Source organism: Dermochelys coriacea, chromosome 7 (assembly GCF_009764565.3).
Source record: "Dermochelys coriacea isolate rDerCor1 chromosome 7, rDerCor1.pri.v4, whole genome shotgun sequence".
NCBI classification, from domain to species: Eukaryota; Metazoa; Chordata; order Testudines; family Dermochelyidae; genus Dermochelys; species Dermochelys coriacea.
Window position 1 is genome coordinate 25,246,060 of NC_050074.1, and position 26,014 is coordinate 25,272,073.

General features: G+C 39.1%; 1 protein-coding gene across 4 annotated transcripts in view; it reads left to right on the top strand.

Annotated features, from left to right (window-relative positions):
- Positions 1-26,014, top strand: part of DENND6A (DENN domain containing 6A) — a 46,083-nt gene that overhangs the window by 15,450 nt on the left and 4,619 nt on the right. For all 4 annotated transcript variants that reach the window (XM_038409654.2, XM_043519988.1, XM_043519990.1 and 1 more), the window contains 13 exons: positions 453-533; positions 2,015-2,120; positions 3,485-3,564; positions 5,556-5,618; positions 10,488-10,543; positions 10,941-11,063; positions 11,230-11,325; positions 17,833-17,927; positions 20,255-20,320; positions 20,420-20,484; positions 21,158-21,247; positions 21,950-22,003; positions 22,094-22,203. In XM_038409654.2, coding sequence (XP_038265582.1) covers positions 453-533; positions 2,015-2,120; positions 3,485-3,564; positions 5,556-5,618; positions 10,488-10,543; positions 10,941-11,063; positions 11,230-11,325; positions 17,833-17,927; positions 20,255-20,320; positions 20,420-20,484; positions 21,158-21,247; positions 21,950-22,003; positions 22,094-22,203 — 1,085 coding nt within the window. The remainder of the gene's footprint in view (positions 1-452; positions 534-2,014; positions 2,121-3,484; positions 3,565-5,555; positions 5,619-10,487; positions 10,544-10,940; positions 11,064-11,229; positions 11,326-17,832; positions 17,928-20,254; positions 20,321-20,419; positions 20,485-21,157; positions 21,248-21,949; positions 22,004-22,093; positions 22,204-26,014) is intronic.

The following is a 26,014-nucleotide window of genomic DNA, read 5'->3' on the forward strand; positions in this document are numbered from 1 at the left end:
CCAATGTATAGCATTATATTGGACTTTCTGATTGTGTTTTCCAGGGGAAACTAAGTCTGGCTGCAGAAAATTTCAGGGGGACGGGTACAGAGAGAATAGAAATGGCAAGCACATTGAACAAACAATAAGTTCACCTAGTGCTACAATAAGTCCATCTTGAACTTTTCTGTTCAAGCAGTTGTAGAATTTTTAGTTCCTGTAAAGAGGGTGAAGCAAAGTATCCTTTCAGTTTACCATATATATTAAATTTAGAGTATGTAAGAAAACATGATGTTTTAAGACAGGTTTCAGAGTAGCAGCCGTGTTAGTCTGTATTAGCAAAAAGAAAAGGAGTACTTGTGGCACCTTAGAGACTAACAAATTTATTTGAGCATGTTTTAAATAACACATAGAATGTTCGAAAATAGGGAGCAGTCTTTACTTTCAAATTACTGATTTTTTTTTTTTAACAGAAGGACCCTGCATATTACTATGGCTATGTATATTTTAGACAAGTTCGAGACAAAACATTAAAAAGAGGCTACTTCCAGAAGGTAATCAAATGTCTTACTAGAAAAACATGTACAACATCAATTGCAGAGGCCATTAGACTTGAAGCTTAATAAGGCAGAAGCAGTGTCTCATGCTTTTCTTTACAGTTCTGAGCATATTGGTGCTCAACAAATGAAATGACTTACCTACCATTGAACTGTAGCTGCAAAAAAAAAAAAATTGTAGGGCATTCATTGTGTTCTTCTTACTATAAATTTTATTCATAATTCATTATTATATATAGTCTGCATGTATATCTCCAAAATAATTCTATCCACAGTACCTTTTAATAAGAGTAGTTCATTAAACGGAATAAAAACTCCAATAGCAGGTTTGGTTTTTTTGTATGTTTTAGTTTATAGGATCAGAGAAATAGATTCCTGATACTCTGATTACTGAGGGTGAAAACACTTATAATATTGAGCTGATGAACATTACAATGTGAAGAAGCCATACTAGAAAGTAACTCAGACTAGGTGATTTATAGCAATTTTGTAAATGAAATTTCTGTCCACACTGGTGAAATTAAGTAACCATGTTATAAAAAGTTGGAGAATACTGTTCTGAGAAAACTGCTTAATGGCTCTGGAACTGTTATAGCACATTTTCAAGCTATAGTGTGGACCAAGCTTTAAATAGCATTCATTTTTATAGGAGGAAAAACATCAACTCTGTTGTTGAATTCAGTCCTTTCTAAGTTTCTTCTGATATTTACATCTCTTAGCTGGTGATCCTCTCCCTTCCCATTATTAGTTCTGATCTAGACCTTTTATAGGTTCCCATATCTGGAGGGTGGAAAGGCGTGTACATGTGAACCAGTGCTGTTGTGGCTCTACTCTGAAAAATACTCAAATTTTGTTTGTTTTTTTTAAAACCCCTTACTCAACACATCTTCTTTGGCTGAAGTAATATTTGTGTACTTCAGTGACAAATAATTTAATCTACTTTTCACTCTTGTTAGCCCTTGAAATCCAACAAAACTACAGCAGAATTAGCTGAATTTTATTCTGGCTTTTATCTAACCAACAGAATTGTTAACCAAATTCCAATTGTAGGGCTAAACTTTACTCTCACTAGAAGCTTGCATAAGTATAACTGAGGGCAGAATTTGGCTTGCAGAGTATAAATTACTGGTGACGATGCACAAGCCAGAAAGAACTCCGTTTGTCTTTAAGTTTCCTTGCTGAGCTGCAGGTTAGGCTGTTATTAAAGCCACCTGTTTAATTGTAGTAAACTGAGCAAGCCTAACACAGAAGCCCTTGTATTGCACACAATCCTACCATGCCATTTGTTTTTCAAAGCCAAACTATACTAATATTGAAACAATAAATTGATAGCTGCTGGCATTTATAGATCTGTTTGTTGTTACTTATAGTTACACACTTGTTGCTAAATGATCGGATTTCTTGTAAAAATGCCTATTTCTACTTTTGAAAGGGACTTGATTTAATCTTGGATTATTTTGCTGCTTTCTTTATTCCAGTCCTTGGTTCTCATCAGCAAACTACCTTATATCCATCTTTTCCACACTGTGCTTAGGCATATAGCACCAGAATATTTTGTAAAGAATGAACCTTTCCTGGAAGCAGGTTAGTTAATACTATTTTATTGGTTTGGAAAAGCTCATAAAAAATTATAGAAATTCCATGCAACACATGAGCTAAATACTGATGGCATTTTCTAGCTTGTTAATAATAGGAAAAAAAGATTGTAGCTTGCATGTATTTTCCATTTGGGTGGGCCGTTAATTAAACTCTTAAAAACTGGGTTGAAGACTTATTATCTAGAAGATTATAATATGGTAGAACCTGACTCCTTCCAAGGATAGCACAACGGTCCCCATTGAAGAGCCTCTGTCCTCTCAGTCTGGGGACCCACCAGCTTAACACAGGTAGTTGGCAGCTGCCGTAATTTGCTCTCCTTGCAATTTGGATTCACTGTCACAGAGAAAGGTATAATAGCTCTTGAGCTTTTGCTGATGAGAAAGGAGAGTACATGGAGGAGGCAGTGGTATTTTAATGGCTTCCTTATGCCCATTGGATCCTCTGAACTTCTGGAGCTACTGATATGGGGTCACTAAGAATCTGGGTTTGCCTTCATCTCCCAGAAGCCACAGCAATAGGAGACTACCAATAATAAGTGACTCATAACTATCTCAGAGCTTCACTAAGTGCCATAAATGGTCCAGGTACGAGATACGTTCTCCTTTTTGCCCCAGCTGGTTCTGTCCTGAGCAGTGTCGTGCTGCTTTGTGCTTCAGTGAACAGCAATTTTGGAATCAACTTTCAGTGGGGATTTGTAATTTACTGAAGTGCATATTAGCAGGGTTTTACTGTATTGTATCACAACCTTTGACCAAAAAACAACTTTTTCTTCTGTGCTTTAAGCTTGCACCTGCTGAACTAGTGAACAGTATTCACAACTCTCAAATTCTAGAAAACCTGTAAGCTTTCTAGCCAAATGGCTTTATTATTGGCATATCACTAATATTTATTGTTTATCTTTAAAAAATTTAGTAGCAAACTGGGCTTACGGCTAATCTGTGTAACTGTGTGTTCCTTTTACTCTCTCTTGCTATGTAGTTGTACTTACCTAATACAATGGAGTCCTGGTCCTAATGGTGGCCTCTGGCTGCTACCGTAGTATAAATAAAAGGAAAAGAAGACAAAGTGATACTTCTTATTGGACCAATGAATAATTTACAATACCTTTATATTAGAATAACATGCACCATTGACCTTGTCTATGGTATGCAGTAAAATGTCTTCAGAATGTGAGGCATACAAAATAGATGACTAAGTGAAAAGGTCTCAGGGGAGTGATGCTGTTAGGAACAAATTTTAATTTAAGATTTAAATGGTTCAGTATGTGTACAAGTAATTTGAATTTCTAGGAGTATAGGATATATAAACTAAATATACAGTATACTTACCTATTTGACTCTGTTTTTCAGTTTGTAGTGATGTTGATCATTGGCCACCACCAGTCCCAGGGAAAACACTAAATTTGCCTATTATGGGCATTATAATGAAGGTAAATGTATGGCTTTTTTATCAGGTTCCCTCTCCCCCATTTATTATATATATTCAATGTATTCTGCCTTGTTTTCTTAGTTAAGATTGGGAGGATTCAGAGTAAATGTCCTGGAGCCCTTTGAAAACATATTAAAATATATATTTATAATTTTAATCACTAATATTTTGCATAGAGGTTCAAAACAAATATTTCAAAAACAAAATTTCCAGTGCTCAGCAGCTAGCTAATTGCTGTTTCAACACCTTTCCTCCAGAATATACTTTCTAAGAGGTTTTCATAGCGATTTCATTGATGTGCCAAAATATACTGGCACATTGGAGAAAACTTTAAAATATTTAGGGCTAAATTTTCTACTATATGAATGTAACACCATTCAAGTCAGTGGAGATAAACTGATGGAAATTGGAGGAAAATCTGGCTTGTCATAGTAGTTTTACAATATTTTACAAATCTGCAAGTCAGTCAATATATGGGGCCTGGCAGTCCAAGAAATTAAGCAACTTTAAAAACTATCCCTACCCCTAATATTGAATACAAAAAATTTTTTAAAAACAAATTTTAAAAGTTTAAGCTAGTACACACTAAACTAAACCATAGCAACTGCAGTGGTTGGATGGGGATAGGAACTGAAGCATTTGGGAGTCACATTCCTTCATAGCCTTGAATAGATTTCATCCATGCAGTTTGTGACTGCACAGTTGCTGTTAGCAAATGGTTCCAGGCTTGTGGCCAGAAGCCTGTGCTTCCCAAAGATGGAGATCTGCGTGAGACAATTTTGGAAGAACTGTTGTTACTAGTAAAGCAGTGTTCTGTTGTTTATTATAATTTCTAATTGGCAAGAATTGGATCTGCCTTATTTTGGGGTATCTTCTGTTTTTCTAAATTCTGAATATTTAATTCTCGGATACAAGAAAACAGAATGCTCTTTTATAATGGCTTTATTTTTTTTAGCATTTAGTTACTTGGAAAGTGTGGGAGGCTGCTGCTGACACTTTCAGCTGTATCATGGCTTTTTTCTCCCCACTATGCTTAGGCAATTACTAGCTCTGTTTCAGTCTGCACTCCTGAGCCTCCACTCCTCATTGGTTTCCAATATGGTATGATTTAGGGTTGCAGTACTAACAGCTGCAGGTTGTGAGGTCAGGAACTACATAAACGTTTTTCAGTTTGTTTTGGTTTCAACCAATATTTACAAACAAGCCTGAGGTTTTGGGGGAGACATTCTCAGTGGTAACTACCATTTTAAACTGAGAAGTGTAAAACCTATGTAGGATATTTTTTTCCTAACTTCTAAAATGTCACAGGTTCTGAGCTTTCTGTTTTCATTAGGATTTTTTCTATTAAAGAAACTTTCAGCTTGCCCCTAGTAAAACAAACACAAACCAATCATACTCTTATTTTTAAAAATGTTTAGTCATGTAATATTGTGTAGGATTCTTTAACATTAATATAGTTCTTGTAGCTGTGGTCTCTAGCTAGATTTTCAATATTGTCAGGGGGAATTAAGTATCACTCTTTGAAGTAGGTTTCAGAGTAGCAGCCGTGTTAGTCTGTATTCGCAAAAAGAAAAGGAGTACTTGTGGCACCTTTGAGACTAACAAATTTATTGGAGCATAAGCTTTCATGAGCTACAGCTCACTTCATCGGATGCATTTAATGTAGCTCACGAAAGCTTATGCTCTAATAAATTTGTTAGTCTCTAAGGTGCCACAAGTACTCCTTTTCTTTCTTTGAAGTAGAACCCTCTTATTTATTATTTTGCAAAAAGTTCAGCCCGAGGCAGACAGCCTGCATGGAAACGTTCAGCCCAAATAGTTAAAATTTGACAAAGTTATAAGCAACTGAAAACATGGTCTTGTAATGGGAAATGTCAGGCAATCTTAATAATAGGCAGTGCTGTGAGCACTGCCTAAAATGTCCCATACTTGGTATTATAAGCGTAAATTAGTTGGATAGAAAAGCTAATTATTTTTTTCCCCCCTCCTAAGGTGCAGATTCCAACATGTCATGACAAGCCTGGAACAACCCACATAGTACAGTTCACACACCAGGTAGATATCAGATATTGCTATAGTACGGACCACTGAAAGAGAGCGTGTATCTTTTGGTTTTAAATTATTACTATCTTGGTGTATTCTAGATGTGTGAATTATAGCATTTTTGATGCTGATATACCCAACATATCAGTTTTCTTGCTTTTTTGGATGAATAAGTGAAAGCAGTTTGAGATGGCTTCTTTGTCTGTACAAATTTTAATGAGCATGATCTTAAAGCACTGCCCATTCTAAATTACTTATTTTTGATTTCTAAAAGGGGTAAATGTAGAATCAATCTTAATAAAATAAATGATGAAAAATCAGTAGTATTATGCTGTCACACAAAAAGAGGCAGTATTGATTATAGTTAGGCCCCAAGTTACTGAAGGCTGAACACATCGACTTGCATCTGGATAACAAATTGAAAGTTGATGCAGATATTGGCGCACAGTGTAATATGTTCCCTATGAGAAGCACAGAGGAGTTCTTTAGTGCGTCCCTTTCAATATCTTTGCAGACCATCCTTTCACTGCAGTCTCCTGATTTCTTATGCTCTTGTATATTTTGCACCTTGAAGAAACCTATCTGAAGGAGTTCAACAGGTCTGTTTTCCTTAATGGCTTTTGACACTGTGTTTCACATCTCATGCTCTGGATTGCATAGCCACACAGGCCATTTAATTTTGTGATACTTGGGCCTAGCAAAAGGGCAGCTGTACCTGAGAGAACATAGTGCTCAAATGTGATATGGTGGCTTAAGAGATGTTTCCATGAAGCATTGTTTGCCTGAATAGTTTGAGAAATGTCTATACAAACCATTTCTGGATGGGTTATGCAACAATTTTAGAGTGGGCCTGTGATGAAAAGGGAATTTTCTGTAGTATTTTTGTGAGTCCTATGTTTGCCTCAGTTTCCCCTGAAGGTGGGGAGGACTAAGTCTGCTCTCAGGGTGGGCTTAGAGAGAGAGGTGGAGGTATGTCACTTAGCTGTCTGGAGCCTGAATGGGTCATTAAAAAATGACTGGTCAAGGCCAACTCCATATCAGTGGAAAAATTCGAGAAGACACCTGACTCTCAGCAGGGAAGCTGGGCACAGACCCCAGCTCGAGAACAAAGGACTTGGAGGTGTAAGGTTGGGGGATAAAGGGTTGGCTTCTGGAATGAGTCTGGGCTCTCACCTGGAAACTGGCAAAGGATGTCAGATTTTGAGAGAAACACAGAACCTGAACAAGGGATTCACTACAGTGTGGCTGGGACTCTGGGTTAACCAGAATGGACTATAATTTAACCTGCATTTCTCTATGATAACCTAAGGACTTACGATGCTGTGTGCCAGATGACGAATAAATGGTTATCTTGTTTTTAAAAGACTGACTGTCTCATTGAGAACGTGATGCTCTGAAGGGACACAGTACAAGCCTCCTGCAAGACTCTGGTTTGGCTGGATTTGCTGCAGTGAGCCATGAGTGAGAGATGGGGATGCTGGTCCTGAAGGCCCACTCTTGGAGGCCACAGGCCTGGCCCTGTGGAACTGTGTGGGCCCTTGGGATCTGGCACATGAAGGAGTCACTCAGGCTGATAACCAGCTGGGGCATAGACCAGATCCTGTGACTCCGTGACAGTGCCATGAACCAAGAAGTCAGGATACTTCCCCTATAAACTATTTTCATTTTCAGTGGCTTATAAAGGGAATGGTGGTTTTGTCACAGTGGTAAAATCAGATTAGTAAATACGAATTTGTAAAAGGTCACAGAGGAGTCATGGAATTTCTTGTGGTTGGGCTAATGGTTAGGGCACTAGCCTGGGATTTGAGAGACCTGGATTCAGTTTTCTGCTCTGCCAGAGACTTCCTGTGTGACCTTGGGCAAGTCAGTTAGCCTCTCTGTGCCTCAGTTTCTTATCTGTAAAAATTGGAACTAATAATACTTCCCTACTTTAACGTATTTACCCTCATAACACTCATGTAAAGATTGTGAAGTACTTTGCGATCTGCTGCTAAGCACTATATAAAATATAAGTATTTGTTAATTAATAAATTAGATAGCCCTTTCTCAATTCCAGGTGTTTATGGCAATTGCAATTGCAGTAAACAAGTAGCCATATTCAGTGTTTTATCTAACAGTTTATGAATTCAATTCCCAACAAAATAATCTGTAATTCTACTACTTTAAACCCCTCCATTAAAAACTCAGGAGCATATTTTCTTTCTGTGCACCTTCTCTACTTGTGTCCTGATGGCAATCCAAGTGCAGACTCCCTTAGACTAAGCAGCAAGTTCCAGGGTTGAAAATTCCTAACAGAAAATATCCTGCCAATGGCCCCCTTTTTGATCAAGGGGTTTATGATACAGAGGCCCACTGGTGGTTCACTACTCTGTGTCGGCATCTCCTGTCAGGCCTGACATACTCATTACACTTGAGTCATGATAGATACCTAAAAGGTGGCATATAATATATTACTGGAAGGCTAATAACTCACTGATCATTAATATTCTTGTGTGATGTATGTAGGGGCATGTACAGAGTGTTATAAATATGTGCTAGAATTATGTTCTTAATGTGTTTGGCAAGCAGTGCATAAGCTCAGTCTGCCTTAGACAAAGAAATGTGTATTTGCTTGTATGACCAGCCTGGTTATCAGGTAGATACAATGAAAGCACATTAATATATAAGGTAAACAAAGCTATCAATCTAGAAAGTAGGGGAAAAGACAGCATGGTTCTACTTGCAAGCAGGAAAGAGAAGCTTGGTGTGGGCTTATTCTTCGAATAATATATTTAAAAGGTTTATTGTCAGAACATCAAATGGTAAGCAGTTGATCAACTGATTTATAATACAGTAACACTGTATACAAAGTGTAGTGAATAATGTCTTCTATGAAAGCCTGTGACACACTTGAGGATTAATATCATTGTGGGCTGTATGTATAACACTATGAGGATCTATGGATACTAACTGATATTGTGCTTTAAAATCTGTAACCAAACAAAGGGAGAGACAGGTTTTCTCCCAGGCAGGAGGGAAGCAGCTATCTACCTGTCTCCAGTGTCAATTAAGCAATATGGAAGCTCTATTTACATACAAATCAGCAGGGGGCTGGGAAGAACAGGAAGGGGAAGAATAGCAAGAAGCCCTCCTGGCTCTTGAAACAGAGATAATAAATTTGGGCTGATATAAGGGGGGCAAAAAAGTCATTTGAGTTACCCATCACTTGTGGGATTCAAAGAGGGAGAGCCCTTGAAGTCACAGAGCACTGAGTCCTTCAACCAAAAGGTTGAAGTCCCTGGGACTGAATTTGGTGAAAAACATACTTAGGCAAGGATTATCACTTGCTTAAGTTACACAGTCAACCTGTGGAACGCTTTGCCAGAGGATGTTGTGAAGGCCAAGCTTACAACAGTTCAAAAAAAAAAAACTAGATAAGTTCATGGAGGATAGGTCCATCAATGGCTATTAGCCAGGATGGGCAGGGATGGTGTCCCTAGCCGCTGTTTGCCAGAGGCTGGGCAGCAGGGAACGTATCACTTGATGATTACCTGTTCTATTCATTCCCTATGAAGCACCTGGCATTGGGCACTGTCAGAAGATGGGATACTGGGCTAGATGGACCTTTGGTTTGATCTAGTATGGCAGTTCTTATGTACTCGCAAAAGCATACTTTTACTACTGTTTGTAACCATTGCTATCTTTACTCCTTATACTTGGTATGACTTAAACCTATGACTTCTTGTTTAATAAATTTGTTTTATTTTTGCTATAAAACAATTCAGTGTTGTGATTGAAATAAGAGTATTTGTCAAACCCTGGTTAAATTAATGAGATGCAGTTTATTGTCTCTTTTAAAGGAGCAATTAATTTAATTACTTCTGTGGGTGTTCCAGGAGATAGCTGTTCACTAATTGTTGCCTGCAAGGACAGGAAGAGTCCTGAAAAGTTTGCTGGCAAGGCGTACAAGCTGGTGTGTCAGGGAATTGCCACACAGTTTAGCAGTAGCAAAACTCTCATTTGCTCAGGCTAAGAGGGGTAACACGGTAACTCACAATTCTGGGAATCCCAGCAGACTGTCTCATTGGCAGAGGATTTTGGGAAAATTTGGGATTGGAAGAGTGGTGAGATTACTTTTCAAAAAGGACAAGGCAGTGGAAGTCAGGGTGTGAGCTGGATGCTTGTATGCTGGCTGTTGGCATCACAGGGAGCTGAGAGCCACAGCAGTGCAGCATTTAAGGCACCCAGAGTTGCTGGGCAGGTGGTGGCAGAACCCCTTACTGGTCTGGGTTGAACCCTAAAGCATCAGAGGGCTGTTAGTTCAAGCAGCTTAGTTGATACTATTACAGTTGAGACCCATAAAGAGAGGTTACCAAGTGAAAAATCATTTAAGGCTAAAAGACAAAACCATCGTCTTAAATTTCCCCTACTGAAACTACTGAAAAGAAACTGCAGGCTCTGGAGCAAGGTTCCTTTAAATAAGGCGAATTTCTTCACATTGATTTCATGATGCGGGTAGGTGGATTGCAGCTTCCTCAGCATTTGGCTATTGGGGAGCTAACTCAAAAATTACTGTTTAGGGGACAAACCCCTAAAAGTTCCATATTTTGTCACAGAAGCCATGGATATGATAAACCCACTGTCTTATATTTTCTCCTAAATCTTGGGCTGAAATGTCTTAAACATTTGGTATCATCTCTGGGCTAAGACTGACAGTTGCAACAAACTTAATGGATATCCTTACTTCATCCTTAGCACAGGTAAATAATGAATATGGATATGATATAGTACATGTCCTACTTTTCATTTTTGGCCCACTGTCTGTAAACATTTCAGGGCAACTTTTATTCAGTACTTTAATGTGTTTTATGCTGACCAGAAAGTTAATTTTCTGCTTTTCAGGAAGACACACACATCTCTATTGCTTTACCTACTGTTCATGAAGTGGATCTTTTCAGGTAAGAATTTGGCCTTATTTTTCAGTAGTATTGCATACTCACAAATCACACTCAGGTCAATAGGAGTTTCACAAAACATGACTCTCTAGTTAACCAACTAATTTTAACCGCATCTTTGCAAATAGTTGTTAAGGCATTGTTTGCATTAAGATGATTAAAGGAAAGTACATCTAACACTGGTTGAAAGTAACTACAGTAAGTAGCAAGGTCTATATAATTGAATATTTATTTATGAGGAAACTGTTCTAATAACTTGAAAAGCAGGTAAAATATTTCCTATAGTTTTAAAATGTCCTTTATCTAATTCTGTCCTTTTAACTGGAATTTGTATTCATTTTGGTGATAAGTATATTGAAAGTGTCTTGAAAATATGCTCTTTCTATATATCTGTTTGCAGATGTTTCTGTCCAGTATTCTTTCACATTCAGATGCTTTGGGAACTAGTGTTGTTAGGAGAACCAGTTGTTGTTATGGCACCATCCCCTTCCGAATCGTCAGAAACTGTTCTGGCACTTGTTAGGTAACTATGATAGAGCATCCTTACAGTTCAAGTTCTATTGATCTAAGAAGAATATTGGATCTTCATCTAATGAAGCCCTAGAAATTTGACATTAGTGTAAATTTAAGTGAAATACTGTATCTTTATGTATATACTTAATTTAACCTTCTATATTTCTGTTCCACAGTTGTATTTCACCTTTGAAGTACTGCAGTGATTTTAGGCCCTACTTCACTATACATGACAGTGAATTCAAAGAATATACCACTCGTACACAGGCCCCGTAAGTAAGATTGATTACAGGTGTAAAAGTTGATGTTCAGGTCATTCTTGTACCACAACCATGGCTTAAAGTGGAAACCGAAAAAGAATAAATCTAATTTTTTGAGATTTTGGTTCTGGACATTTTGGAAAGAAAACCCCTTCTTTTTGGTGTTGTGACACAGCAGGCTATAGTTAACTATTTTATACAAAATGGGGAATGAACTCACTAGGCATTAGTACTTCTGAAAAGGATCTGGCAGTTACATTGGATCACAAATTGAATATGAGTTAACAATGTGATGCAGTTGTGAAAAAGGAAGATGTACTTCTGGGTTTATTAACAGGAGTATCTGTTCCACTCAGCTCTGTAGTGGTGGGGCCTGAGCTGAAGTATTTTGTTCAGTTTTAGGCTCTGCTCTCTAAGAAAGAAAGATGTCCAGATTGGACAGAATCCTGAGGAAACCAAGGAATATGATAAAGGGTTTAGAAAACATAACCTATGAAGAAGAGTTAAAAAAGTAAAACAAAACTGAGCATGCTTAGTCTTGAGAAAAGACAACTGAAGGGGGACCTGATCAGTCTTCAGATATGTTAAGGGCTGTAAAAAAGAGGATGGTGATCAATTGTTCTTCATGTCCATTGAATGTCGGACAAGAGATAATGGGTTTAGTCTGCAGCAAGAGAAGTTTAGATTAGATATTAGGAGAAACTTCCTAACTGTAAGGGTAATTAAGTTCTGGAACAGGCTTACAAGGGAGGTGGTGGAATCCTCATCATTGCAGGTTTTTAAGAACAGGCTGGACAAACGCCTGTTAGGGATGATTTAGGTATACTTGATCCTGTCTCTCGAGGTCCCTTCCATCCCTTCATTTATATGATTCTATTTTAATTTTGGTTAATCCTGCTATTTAAGAGAAAAAGAATCATAGAATATCAAGGTTGGAAGGGACCTCAGGAGGTCATTTAGTCCAAGGTCATCTGACCTTGAAAACCTCAAAGGAAGAAGATTCCACCACCTCCCTAGGTAACTCATTCCAGTGCTTCACCATGCTCCTAGTGAAAAGGTTTTTCCTAATATCCAACCTAAACCTCCCCCACTGCAACTTGAGACCATTACTCCTTGTTCTGTCATCTGCTAGCACTGACAACAGTCTAGATCCATCCTCTTTGGAACCCCCTTTCAGGTGATTGAAAGCAGCTATCAAATCCCCCTCATTCTTCTCTTTTGCAGACTAAACAATCCCAGTTCCCTCATCTTCTCCTCCTAAGTCATGTGCTTTAGCCCCCTCATCATTTTTGTTGCCCTCCACTGGACTCTTTCCAATTTTTCCACATCCTCCTTGTAGTGGGAGGCCCAAAACTGAACACAGTACTCCAGATGAGGCCTCACCAATGTCGAATAGAGGGGAACGATCACGTCCGTCGATCTGCTGGCAGTGTCCCTACTTATACATCCCAAAATACCATTGGCCTTCTTGGCAACAAGGGCATACTATTGACTCATATCCAGCTTCTTGTCCATTGTAACCCCTAGGTTCTTTTCTGCACAACTGCTGCCTAGCCATTTGGTCCCTAGTCTGTAGCGGTGCATGGGATTTTTCCGTCCTAAGTGCAGGACTCTGCACTTGTCCTTGTTAAACCTCAACAGATTTCTTTTGGCCCAATGCTCTAATTTGTCTAGGTCCCTCTGTATCCTATTCCTACCCTCCATCATATCTACCTCTCCTCCCAGTTTAGTGTCCTCTGCAAACTTGCTGAGGGTGCAATCCACGCCATCCTCCAGATCATTAATTAAGATATTGAACAAAACCGGCCCCAGGACCGGCCCTTGGGGCACTCCGCTTGATACCGGCTGCCAATTAGACATGGAGTCATTGATCACTACCCGTTGAGCCCGACAATCTAGCCAGCTTTCTATCCACCTTATAGTCCATTCATCCAGCTCATACTACTTTTACTTCCTGACAAAGATACTGTGGGAGACCGTATCAAAAGCTTTGCTAAAGTCAAGGAATAACATGTCCACTGCTTTCCCCTTATCCACAGAGGCAGTTATCTCATCAGAGAAGGCAGTTAGGTTAGTCAGGCATGACTTGCCCTTGGTGAATCCATGCTGACTGTTCCTGATCATTTTCCTCTCCTCCAAGTGCTTCAGAATTGATTCCTTGAGGACCTGCTCCATGATTTTTCCAGGGACTGAAGTGAGGCTGACTGGCCTGTATTTCCCCAGATCTTCCTTCTTCCCCTTTCTTAAAGATGGGCACTACATTAGCCTTTTTCCGGTCTTCCAGGACCTCCCCCGATTGCCATGAGTTTTCAAAGATAATGGCTAATGACTCTGCAATCACATCCTCCAACTCCTTTAGCAACCTCGGATGCAGTGAATCTGGTCCCATGGACTTGAGCTCATCCAGCTTTTCTAGATAGTCCTGAACCACTTCTTTCTCCAAAGAGCGCTGGTTACCTCCTCCCCATGGTGTGCCACCCAGTGTGGCAGTCTGGGAGCTGACCTTGTTTGTGAAGACAGAGGCAAAAAAAGGATTGACTACATTCGCTTTTTCCACATCGTCTGTCACTAGGTTGCCTCCCCCATTCAATAAGGGGCCCACACTTTCCTTGACTTTCTTCTTGTTGCTAACATACCTGAAGAAACCCTTCTTGTTACTCTTAACATCTTTTGCTAGCTGCAACTCCCAAGTGTGATTTGGCTTTCCTGATTTCACTCCTGCATGCCTGAGCAATATTTTTATAGTCCTCCCTGTTCATTTGTCCAAGCTTCCATTTCTTGTAAGCTTCTTTTTTGTGTTTAAGATCAGCAAGGATTTCACTGTTAAGCCAAGCTGGTTGCTTGCCATATTTACTATTCTTTCTGCACATCGGGATGGTTTGTTCCTGCAACCTCAATAAGGGTTCTTTAAAATACAGCCAGCTCTCCTGGACTCCTTTCCCCCTCATGTTATTCTCCCAGGGGATTCTGCCCATCAGTTCCCTAAGGGAGTCAAAGAAGAGCTGAAACCTGTGGTATAATGTTAGTCATCTCATATTTAGAATCATACTTCAAGTCAGTGGGATGTCTTTCTACCTGATTGATGAATCCTGAATGAGTTGAATCCTGAATGAGAAAAGATGCCTTGCCCTTCCGTAAGGGCTTGTCTGCATGGGGAAACTGACCAGAATAGGTACAGCAGAACAATTATTCTGTAATAGTCATTCCAGAATAGTTCCTCATGGAGATGGTATATTCTGGAATAAAAGTCACTTTATTTCAAAATAATTACTGCATAAAATGACTAATTTTGGAATAGAGCATCCATACAAGGGTCTATCCTGGAATAGCTATTGCATGACAGCTTATTTCACAACAGCTATTCCATTAAATTTCCACGTATAGACAAAATTTAAGAAAAAGTTTGTGCTTTTCTCAATGAACCTGTGTAAATGTATCAGTCATATTTGTGGATTTTTGTATTTGGGAAATATGATTTCAAATCTTGAATTTTCATAATTGCTCTAGACCAAATTGTGGCACTTCAGATCCATATTCAAATCTTGGTAACCAGATCATATACTTGTATTCAAAATATGTATTTTATTGAAATATTACAACTTAATCAGTGATTGATTGTTTGCATTAGATTTACTGATCATTTTCTGAACAAGGTTCCTTTAAAGCCTGAGCAACTGGTGACTGTTCTGCTAATTTTTTTTTTTTTTTTTTTTTTAAAGAAAAACACCTCAGAAAACACGGTAATGGAAAAGCATCCAAACTTGGACGCTATATTTGTGGTTCATTTATTTTTAGCAAATAAATTGCAAACTGAATAACCAGTCACATGGAATCCGAAATAGTGTTTGTCTAAACTTTAGTGACTTATGTTTAAAAATAATAGCAAAAGAGAGAAATGCATCCTTCTGGTTTTTTTCATTTAAAAAATTTAGAGACTGGAAAAGGCCTTTATTTCTGAAAGTTTCTTGTTCTAAAGATGGTGAATTCTGACAATACAGTTTCCATGCAGTACTTCAGCATCCAGGGTAAAAAGAGTGTTACGGTGTTTTTGTCTTACCATTTTTCATTTGAAAAATTATGATAAAAAGACAAATACCCTATCACAGAACGATCACTCTACATCTGACCTCTCAGTCCTCAAAGGAAACCTGCACAAACACCTTCAAAAGACAAGCCTGGGAGCTTATATTCATAACTTGGCTAGACACTGAAAATAATGGACTTAATAGAGCCACTTGTTTTGTTTCACTACAATAATCTGTAACCAACTAACCCACCTTTGGCCTATGACTGCTGTAGTCAGTTGCCCACTTTCTCACGTGTTAATTCCTTATGCTTAACAGTCTGTTCCATATTGTATTTAGTTGTGACACTCTAATTACCTTTTACCAGACCTGAGGAAGAACTCTGTGTAGCTTGAAAACTTCTTTCACCAACAAAAGTCGGTCTGATAAAAGATACTACCTCACTCATCTTCTCTCTCTTGTATACTGGGACCATCAGGGCTACAACAACAGTGCAAACAAAAAGGGAAAAAATATTAACAGTGAAATACATTGAATTATGAAATGGTCTCCCAACACCTGGGACTTGTTCAGTCTAGTTTTAGAAAGCACAGCATTTTCTAATAGCAAACAATCATGCATCAGCAGGGGAACTAGGCTAGATCTAATAAGTTTCTCCCCTCTTAAATTCCTGGTCACCTGGAGGAGCAATAGGTTATTTGACAAAGGACATGGACTGACACAAGTTTTAAAGTAATAATGGCTTGTCATAGTAAAACCTTGAAGTAGCCATTTGGCCTTTAGATATACACAAGAGTAAATTGCTGTTATATCTATGTAAATCCAGGTAAATTCCATAGATTTGCATAGTTATTCCAGGGTTGTATCAGTGCAACTGAGGAGAACTTAACCTAGATTTGGTACAATGTGAGATATGGCAGGAGTGCTGTCTTATTACAGTATAGACTTTAAATAAGGTTATGTCTACTCTTGGAATTATTAATATTGCTATGGGAAATCACCAAATACTAGTTTAACCATACATTCCTTTATTAAGTCCAAAGGCCAAATGATATTTATACAATTGCTCTTTACATGCCTAAAAAGGTGGTTAATAAGCAGTTCACTGCATCCAAACAGTAACAAAACATTTATAAGCAGTTGGTCAAGATACTTACAAATTGGCTAAACCCAGAGGTGCTTAGCTCCGTATTAGTTGGCTCCAACACGATCAGGCAGGTATTAGCAATGAGCCCTTTAAGAGTTTACTTTCTATACCCTTTAACAAACACGTGATGTCATTGCCAATTACTGACTTCAGTTAACAACCAATTTGAGACAGTTCACTCTTATTTCCAGGCTTAATCCAGATAAGATTTACAATCTCCTTTCTTCCTAAGGCAGCCGTCCTCAAACTTTTGAGAGTTGCACCCCCTACTTAGCCCTTGTCCACACACCGCCTTCTCGTCCCACTCATTGGAGTGGGAGCAGAGCCACAGGCGGGGGCTGGGAGCCAGGCCCGTGGCCAGGTGCACCTCCACTTTTAGCCTTGCCCCCAGTCTCGGCCCTGTTTCGGGAATGGAGCCATGGCCATTGGCCAAAGCTTGGGGCTGGTGCAGAGTGGGAGTGGAGTTGCAGCTGGGCCATGGTGGGGGCTGGTGCTGGGCCCCCAGCGGGGGTGGAGCCATGCCAAGGCTGGAGACAGGGCCAGGTGAGGGGATGGGAGGAGCTGGGGATATGGTTGGGGTGGGACCGGAGCAGAGCTGGGGGTGGCGGGGGGGTTGGGTGGCAGTCCCTCCATGCCTCTCTACAGGAGCACTCCCCACGCTTTGGGGACCTCTGTCCTAAAGCCTTTCCTCCATTCCTTCATGCTGTTCAATAGTTTTCCCATTGGATTTGGGTTCACGTAGGTTTTAATGTTGGGGTATGGGTTGGGGAAGAGCCATATTGGCTCATTTTAAGACATCTGCAGTCACCTGTATCAGTCAGAAGCCTTCTTTTTAGAAATTTCCCCTTATTTCATTAATGATTTGAACCAGACTTTCTCCCTACTTTATTCCTCTATCACTCATTATTTTCAAGGCCTTCCTTCTACTTGCTAGTCTGGGCCTTTCTTTACAAATATATATAACATATATATTTCCTTAACCAAACTTAAGGTAATTTTAATTCTTTAATTTCATAATTATCCTACATCTACACTATAAGCTGGTGGGGGTGAGTCCCATGCTTGCGTACACATACTCGAGCTAGCACAAGTACCTCTACGTTTGCAGGGAAATTGCATCACTAGTGTATACATAGCTTGTGATGTATCTGTTCTGCAATCTTTTGAAAGCTGAGACTTTGGGAAATGCCTTTTAAAAAAATAAGTTTTTCATGTGGTTAATTATTTATTTGAGTTGGTATTAATTTCTAACTCTTAAGAATAAGTTCGTTAGAATAATATTTGATACCTAAATTTCAGTGGCAAAAACTGTTGCTCTCTTGATTGAAGAATTTCTTCTTTTTCTAGGCCTTCTGTCATTTTAGGAGTGACAAACCCTTTTTTTGCGAAAACACTCCAGCACTGGCCACACATTGTCCGAATAGGAGAGATTAAACTTCCAGGTAAAACATAAGCTCTACTACAGAACTCTGCTTCAAAGTGTAAAAAATATTAACTTTTCATTTTTTCCTTTAATGAAGTCTTGAACATTAATAAAGGATAACTTAATCTAAATGCTTTGTGAGCCAGTTTCCAACTTTGTGAGTTTATTATGCAAAACAGTGTTAACCATGTTTCTCATAAAATTTAAGGATGTTAAATGAACTCAAACTCTCGAAAATATTGGAGGGGTGGTACTTAAGGTAAAGTCCATCGATCATTCTATTTTTCTGTCTTCAAGGTAGGAGGTAATGATACTTACTAGCGCCTGTGTTTTTATCTTTAAAAACTCAGTCTGTTTTCAGACCTCTGCCAAGAAACTAAACTTTTGCTAATGTGTCACTCATGAAATTTCTGATGTTGATTTCTTTTAGAATCAGTAGAATGCAGTAAGAGCTTGTCTATTTCAAACAGGAGTACCTCGATGCATACTGGAAAACCACTAAAGCACTGTAGTAGTGTCCACACAGAGCGTAACTGCTGAGCAGGCTAGTGTGCAGTAATCACACCCGGGTTTACTGCACGCTAATGTTCTGTGTGAACAACCCTGAAGAATAACAGTCATTAAAAAAAGAAAAGGGGTACTTGTGGCACCTTAGAGACTAACAAATTTATTTGAGCATAAGCTTTCGTGAGCTACAGCTCACTTCATGGATTGCATCCGATGAAGTGAGCTGTAGCTCACGAAAGCTTATGCTCAAATAAATTTTAGTCTCTAAGGTGCCACAAGTACTCCTTTTCTTTTTGCGAATACAGACTAATACGGCTGCTATTCTGAAACCAGTCATTAAAAAGTGCACAGAATACTACCCTGCATAAAACTAGCTAATGGTGCCACTGTTTTAGGAAAAGATGCATTTGCTGACATGATTTTTTTAAACTACTTAGATTTTTGTAATATGCTCTTTAAGTCATTATAGTACTTAAAATTGTATGACTATTTTTATACAAATGGAAATTTCTGACCACTTATCTTTTGGATATCAAAGAAATTTTCAGCCAACCAGTAATAAGATCATAAAGTGCTCTGTGTGTGTGATTGTGATATTAAGTATCTGAACTCAGTCCTCCTTTTCTCTGATACATTATTTTGTTCTGGGCCAAGAATGCAGGAATCACTTCAGGCAGAGTATTTCTGCATGAAATCCATTTTTCATGGAAAAATATTTCGTAGTATTCCACCTTCTGGAGTATAACTGTCATTACTGGCCTAGGAACTGTCTTCCCCAGAACTAGGGAAGTTTTTTGAAATGCGAGAGGAAAGATTACTTTGATAGAGAGTTTTAAAGTATCCTACAGCCATGAATAGACACGCCATAGTGAAAGTAGCAAAAAGATTTGTTTAAAGTCAAATTTTCAGACCTCGTCAAAATCCATGTGCACAGTCAGATTAGCTTGAAAACTAGTATATCATTTCAGGGACCAGGATACAATTTGTGGTGCAGATGTGTAATCATTTGGTCAAGCAGTTCCTGAGAAACAGCTGCCCCTGACCTTTTTTTAAAAACTTCAACTTTCCCCTGTCTTTGCCCAGAAAAAGAGTTAAAGTCTGTAAAGAGTGTCCATATAGAACTTACAGTAGTGCACTAGCTGGCCCATTTAGAAATCTAGTGTCAAGCTCCGAAACCTAATAGCAACATTGTCAGACTTTATTTTTTGGTTCTACAGAGCACCACTAGGCAACTACGTGCTATGCATGGAGCACCAACACGGTGTGGAGGAGAAAAGGAGAGAACATCTTCCACAAAATAGTAGTAGTAGTAGCTTAGGGAGGATGGACTGGCCTTGGATCTCTCCCTAATAATATTTCTGTACAGTTGACAACCCTAAATACTATATCGACCAAATTGTGAAGCACTGTTACTGAAGGTATGCACCCTATAGGAATCAAAGGGAGATGGGATAAAATTTAGGAGATGAATGGAGAACGCAATCCTCTTGCTATAGGGGTAATATTTTTTTTTAACCATGTGTATCATTCTGAATCAAATGGCCACCTTTTCTAATTTTCTCCAATATAGAGGATTTTTAATATATTTTTATTTTAATGCACTTTTGTTCAATGGAAAGTCTGCAAGACTTAGTTTATCTATTACATTTTCATGTATATATTTTAGTTGGGATGCTTACCTTCACTTTTGATATCTTATGTGTCATCAGGCAATGTACTGAATAAAAATAAGGATTTGTAAATACATGTGTCATTTTGTATTATCTAATGTATTAATTGTGGTGCATGCACCCAAAGAAAAGATTTTTAAGGTGGTGATGTTTTTAAATATTTTGGCAGGTGAAGTTCCAAAACAAGTAAAAGTGAAAAAGCTGAAGAACCTGAAGACTTTGGATTCTAAACCTGGTAATAAGCTTGATCATCATAAAAACATAATCCTTACCATTTTCTTTACTAAAAATGCATACCCTAGTTGTTTTTTGGCTGTATTCTCTTTTCTTCCAGGTGTTTACACATCTTATAAGCCATATTTGAACAGAGATGAAGAAATTATAAAACAGTTACAAAAGGTAAACTTGCAGATCTGTTTATTGAAACTGTTTTGTATGCTGGCAGACCTTTTTCTTCGTATATGGGTTGTCAAGTATGTAGACAGAACTCGCAGTGACTAAAACAAGAAACTCTGAAAATAATACCTTTTGACACTTGTCTTTGCCCTGCCTGAGCTGATTCAAACATTGTCTTCCTGTCAGCAGTTGTAGTCATGTGCTTTAAAAAAAAATAAAAAAAATTGAATGGTGGAATTTAAAAAAATTAGGGTAAGAATCCAGAGAGTTTAGATGATGAACCAAAGTCTGTCCTATTTGGCCTAGAAATCTCTTGTGTGAGTTTTCTCAACTCAAATTTTCCTAGCTTTGACTGGTTTAAGGTTATTCTCAGAATATTGTTTTTCTCCTAGTGTTTCGGTTTCCTTTCCTAGATGAACTTGAAATATAGAGACCATTTACAAAACATAAACAAAAAGAAACAGAAATCACTGTGATCTATATTAAGATTATTAAAGTTCAACACAATTAATAGTGTTAGTGATTTCTCTACAGCAATGCATTAAGCCTTTTAAATAGGTGTACATCAATGGAGTGTGAACCTGGTCTTTGGTGTGTCTCCTAATTTTTTAGTAATTAAGAAATCTTTTTGTCATATGTTGGAATAATAGATTATTACTGTGGTTGCTTCTTACAGGGTGTACAACAGAAACGTCCCTCAGAAGCCCAAAGTGTAATTCTTAGACGTTATTTCTTGGAACTGACACAAAGCTTCATCATTCCATTAGTAAGATGACATATTTAATATTTGTTAGCCAACACTTATGATAAAATATGTCTTCATTATAAAAGCTATTGTCATAATTTCTTTCATATAACTAGTTTCAGGACTACTTTTGTGACTTTATTTTTTAAACATATAGTTGGTCCTGCAGTTTTAAATTTTCTCATGTGCACTAGGAAGATGATGACTGTTTAGTAGTCTAAGCATCAGATTTGAAGCATTTTAAACTCCCTGAAACCAAAGGTTCAGATCCCAGCAGGGAACATTTATCTGTATATCCGTAAAGGCAGATACTGTGAGGTAGTCTTTCAGCTGAGACCTCAGCAGTAGAGATCCTGTCTGTTCTGAATGGACACCAATGATTCCATAGCTCTTTTTACTTTGAGTACTTCCTCTAATTCTTCGCATATTCTTTGAATAAATTTTCTCTCCCCACACTGTTGAACATGCTGTCAACTGCTTTGTTGTCTCCTTAAATTCCAGAGCTGGCTGGATTTCAATGGTGTTGAATGTACATAGTTTATAGATCACTTTGTGATGAGAAGAGCTATATAAATTTATATTATTATAGTTTGTTATGATAGCTGAGAAGGCTGTTCTAGGCTACCTATTTCAACCAAGTGGCATATTACTGCAAATTGATTAAAAATACAGTGGCTCCAAGATCAGGATTTTTTTTTTTTCATTATTTTTCTTCCATCTCAGGAACGTTATGTAGCAAGCCTGATGCCTCTGCAAAAAAGCATATCTCCATGGAAGGTAAGGAAATAATCCTCAAATGAGCTGAAAATGTTTGTGACTAAAGAAAACTCATACCGTAAGCTACCAAAAACTTGGTTTCTTTTGTAGAGTCCACCACAGTTGAGACAATTCAGCCAAGAAGAATTTATGAAAACACTTGAGAAAGCAGGACCACAGCTCACCTCTGGATTAAAGGGAGACTGGATTGGTCTTTACAGGTCACTTTTTAAAATAAGTCACCAATTTGTATGTAAATACAGTGATGCATAACACGTTACATGCCCTTTTTAATTGGGGGGCAAATCTAATTCTTTTTATAACTGAATATTATGCAAAAGGATTTATTTTCATAGTTCTTTGTGTCTAATCAAACAAATTCATAATGTTTAGCAAACTTTAAATATCCATTTAGATATGCCCCCCTGGGTAACCTGTTGTCAGGGTTCCCTCCCCACTCTGAACTCTGGGGTACAGATGTGGGGATCTGCATGAAAGACCCCCTAAGCTTATTTGTACCAGCTTAGGTTAAAAACTTCCCCAGGGCACAAATCCTTCCCTGTCCTTGGATGAGTACTGCTGCCACCACTAAGTGAGTTAGACAAAGATTCAGGAGAAGGACCACTTGGAGTTCCTGTTTCCCCAAATTATTCCCCTAAGCCCCTTCACCCCCTATCCTGAGGAGGCTTGAGAATAATCTGCTAACCAGATAGGTAAACAAGGTGGGCACAGACCAGACCCTTGGGTTTTTAGGACACTAAATACCCATCAGATTCTTAAAAAACAGAACTTTCTTTTACTTTTTGTTCTTTATAGTAAACACCTCTGTAAAATCAGGATGGAAGGTAATTTTACAGGGTAATAAGCTTTAAAAGATAGAGGATTCCCCTCTAGGCAAAACTTCAAAGTTACAAAAAACAGGGATAAACCTCCCTCTTAGCACAGGGAAAATTCACAAGCTAGAACAAAAGATAATCCTAACACATTTCCTTCCTATTACTTATCATTTGTAAGCTTAGATGCTTAGTTCAGGTATGGCTTTAGGTGATGTATTTTCCCTATCCTGATTCCTCGCTGATCCGGAGAGAACACAAAGAAACACAAAACAAAAAGGTTCCCCCCACAGATCTGAAAGTATCTTCTCCTCTTTGGTCAGGTGCCAACCAGGGTTATTTTAGCTTCTTAACCCTTTACAGGTAAAGGAGGGATTTTATGCTACTCTTAGCTGTATGTTTATGACACCTGTTAATGGTTTTCATGTGACAGTGCAAAGTGTTATAGATCACTATATTCTAGTATTAAAAAATTACTAGATAAATGGGAAGAAAAGCTTTTCAGTAGGGAGCTCTAAATAGCTGAATGTGGGATCTCATAGTTTCATTCTGGTCAGTCTTATATTCTGGATGTATTTTATACCCAGAACATCTCTTCCATCTATTTGGCTGCAATTGTAATACCTTCTCAAATGGGAGGTTAAGATGCAGTTTTCCTGATGAAATGGCCAGCAAGAGGTGCTGGGTAAAGCACCTCTTTCACTCCATCTTTTTTACATCATAAGTGCTTTGATACTACAGTGGGATCCAGTGGATAAGCGTACTTGGATTTTCAGAAAGCCTTTGACAAGGTCCCTCACCTAAGGCTCTTAAGCAAAGTAAGCTGTCATGGGGTAAGAAGGAAGGTCTTCTCATGGATTGGTAACTAGTTAAAAGATAGGAAACAAAGGATAGGAATAAATGGTTAGTTTTCAGAATGGAGAGAGGTAAACAGTGGTGTCCCTCAGAGGTTTGACCTGGGACCAATTCTCTTCAACATATTCATAAATGATCTGGGAAAAGGGGTAAACAGTGAGGTGGCAAAATTTGCAAATGATACAAAACTACTCAAGACAGTTAAGTCCCAAGCAGACTGTGAAGAGCTATAAAAGGATCTCACAAAACTTGGTGACTGAGCCACAAAATGGCAGATGAAATTCAGTGCTGATAAATGCAAAGTAATGCACATTGGAAAACATAATTCCAACTATACATGTACAATGATGAGGTCTAAATTAGCTGTTCCCACTCAAGAAAGAGATCTTGGAGTCACTGTGGATAGTTCTCTGAAAACATCCACTCAGTGTGCACGAGCAGTCAAAAAAGTGAATGGAATGCTAGGAATCATTAAGAAATGGATAGATAATAAGACAGAAAATATCATATTGCCTCTATATAAATCCATGGTATGCCCACATCTTGAATGCTGCGTGCAGATGTGGTCGCCCAATCTCAAAAAAAGATATATTGGAATTGGAAAAAATTCAGAAAAGGGCAACACAAATGATGAGGGGTATGGAACGGCTGCCGTAGGAGGAGAGATTAATACTGGGACTTTTCAGCTTGGAAAAGAGACGACTAAGGGGGGATATGATAGAGGATGAATACATAAAAATAGAAAATTTTTATGACCCATTCATAAACTGACCCTATAATTCAGGGGTCAGGGAACTTTGGCTCCTGGGCCATCAGGATAAGCTGCTGGCGGGCTGAGATGGTTTGTTTACCTTGAGTGTCCGCAGGCATGGAGGTAAACCTAAGTAAACAAAGTGTTCCAGTGCGCCAGCTGCTTACCCTGATGGGCCGGGACAGCAACTGGTGGGGAAATTTTTTGCAGGGGAGAAGCTGGGGGTCAGGGGAGCAACCCCTGTGACCACCCCCACATGACCCCACTTGTAGCCCGGACCCCCACACTCTCCCTATCCCTTCCCACCTTATCTGGGGAGGGCCAGGGGAGAATGTCTCTGGCCTGGCCGCAGCCTGCTCCGGGCAACGTGGCCGCAGCCTGCTCTGGTGGGCGGGGCTGGGCAACGTGGCCGCAGCCTGCTCTGGTGGGTGGGGCTGAGCAACGTGGCTGCAGCCTGCCAGCCCTGGAGCTGCAGCTGCTTTGGAGGCTGGGGTGAGAGCAGCGTGGCCAGAAGCGGAGAGAGACGCCCCCCCCCTTCCTTTCTCGCTTTGCTGGCTGTGCTGCTTCTCCTTGCCCCACTGTTGCGGGCTGTCTCTCACCTCTCCCTCTCTATACCCGTTCATAAACTGACCCCCTTCTCTGATGCTTCCATTTTTTACTAAAAAAAATTTGGCTTATGAACGCGTATATATGGTAGATAAATTCCTGGAGGATAAGTCCATCAGTGGCTATTAGCCAGGATGGTCAGGGATGGTGTCCCTAGGCTCTATTTGCCAGAAGCTGGGAATGGATGACAGGGGATGGATCACTTGATGATTACCTGTTCTGTTCATTCCTTCTGGGGCACCTGGCATTGGCCACTGTCAGAAGACAGGATACTGGGCTAGATGGACCTTAGGGCTGAGCCACTATGGCAATTCTTATATACAATGATAGGCTCTTTTAAAAAATGCTCCTGTCTTTCAAAGTGCAATTGGTAAGATCATCTTCCTGGGTTATGTTCCTGACCGCATCATAATTTTCTTTGAGTTCTTCCTCTAGTGCCTGCGTTCACGTCCACATTACTTTTTGTCTTGACCCTGTAAGGATCTTCGCAATTTAGCCTCACCCTCTCTATCTGACCTAAAAAGAAAAGGAGTACTTGTGGCACCTTAGAGACTAACAAATTTCAGTTTACAGTGTTACAGACTAACACGGCTGCTACTCTGAACTCTATCTGACCTAGTATCATACTGTACCATTGAGCCCTGCCTTCGCACTGCCAAAATTCTTAGCTTTTACTGCCCATCTGACAACTTTTTCCTTAAGCATCTTTGCCATACCACCCCTTATACTTTTTTTTTAAAATCCCTACTATAATCGTTACAGCTAGTACCTTTATCTTCTTTCACATGCCCCCTTAACACTCACCTCTGCTGTGATGCCTCCAAAACCCTGCTTGCTGATCATGGATAGGCAGAGGAGCCGTGGCCGGTGCCCCTCCCTTTTGTCCGTTTTTCCTACTCCTGTACATTTAGACTTGGCCAGTCCTCACTGTAACTTACCCTAATTTTTTTTTAAAAAAGGAACTAACCAAGCTGTGTTAATTCTTCT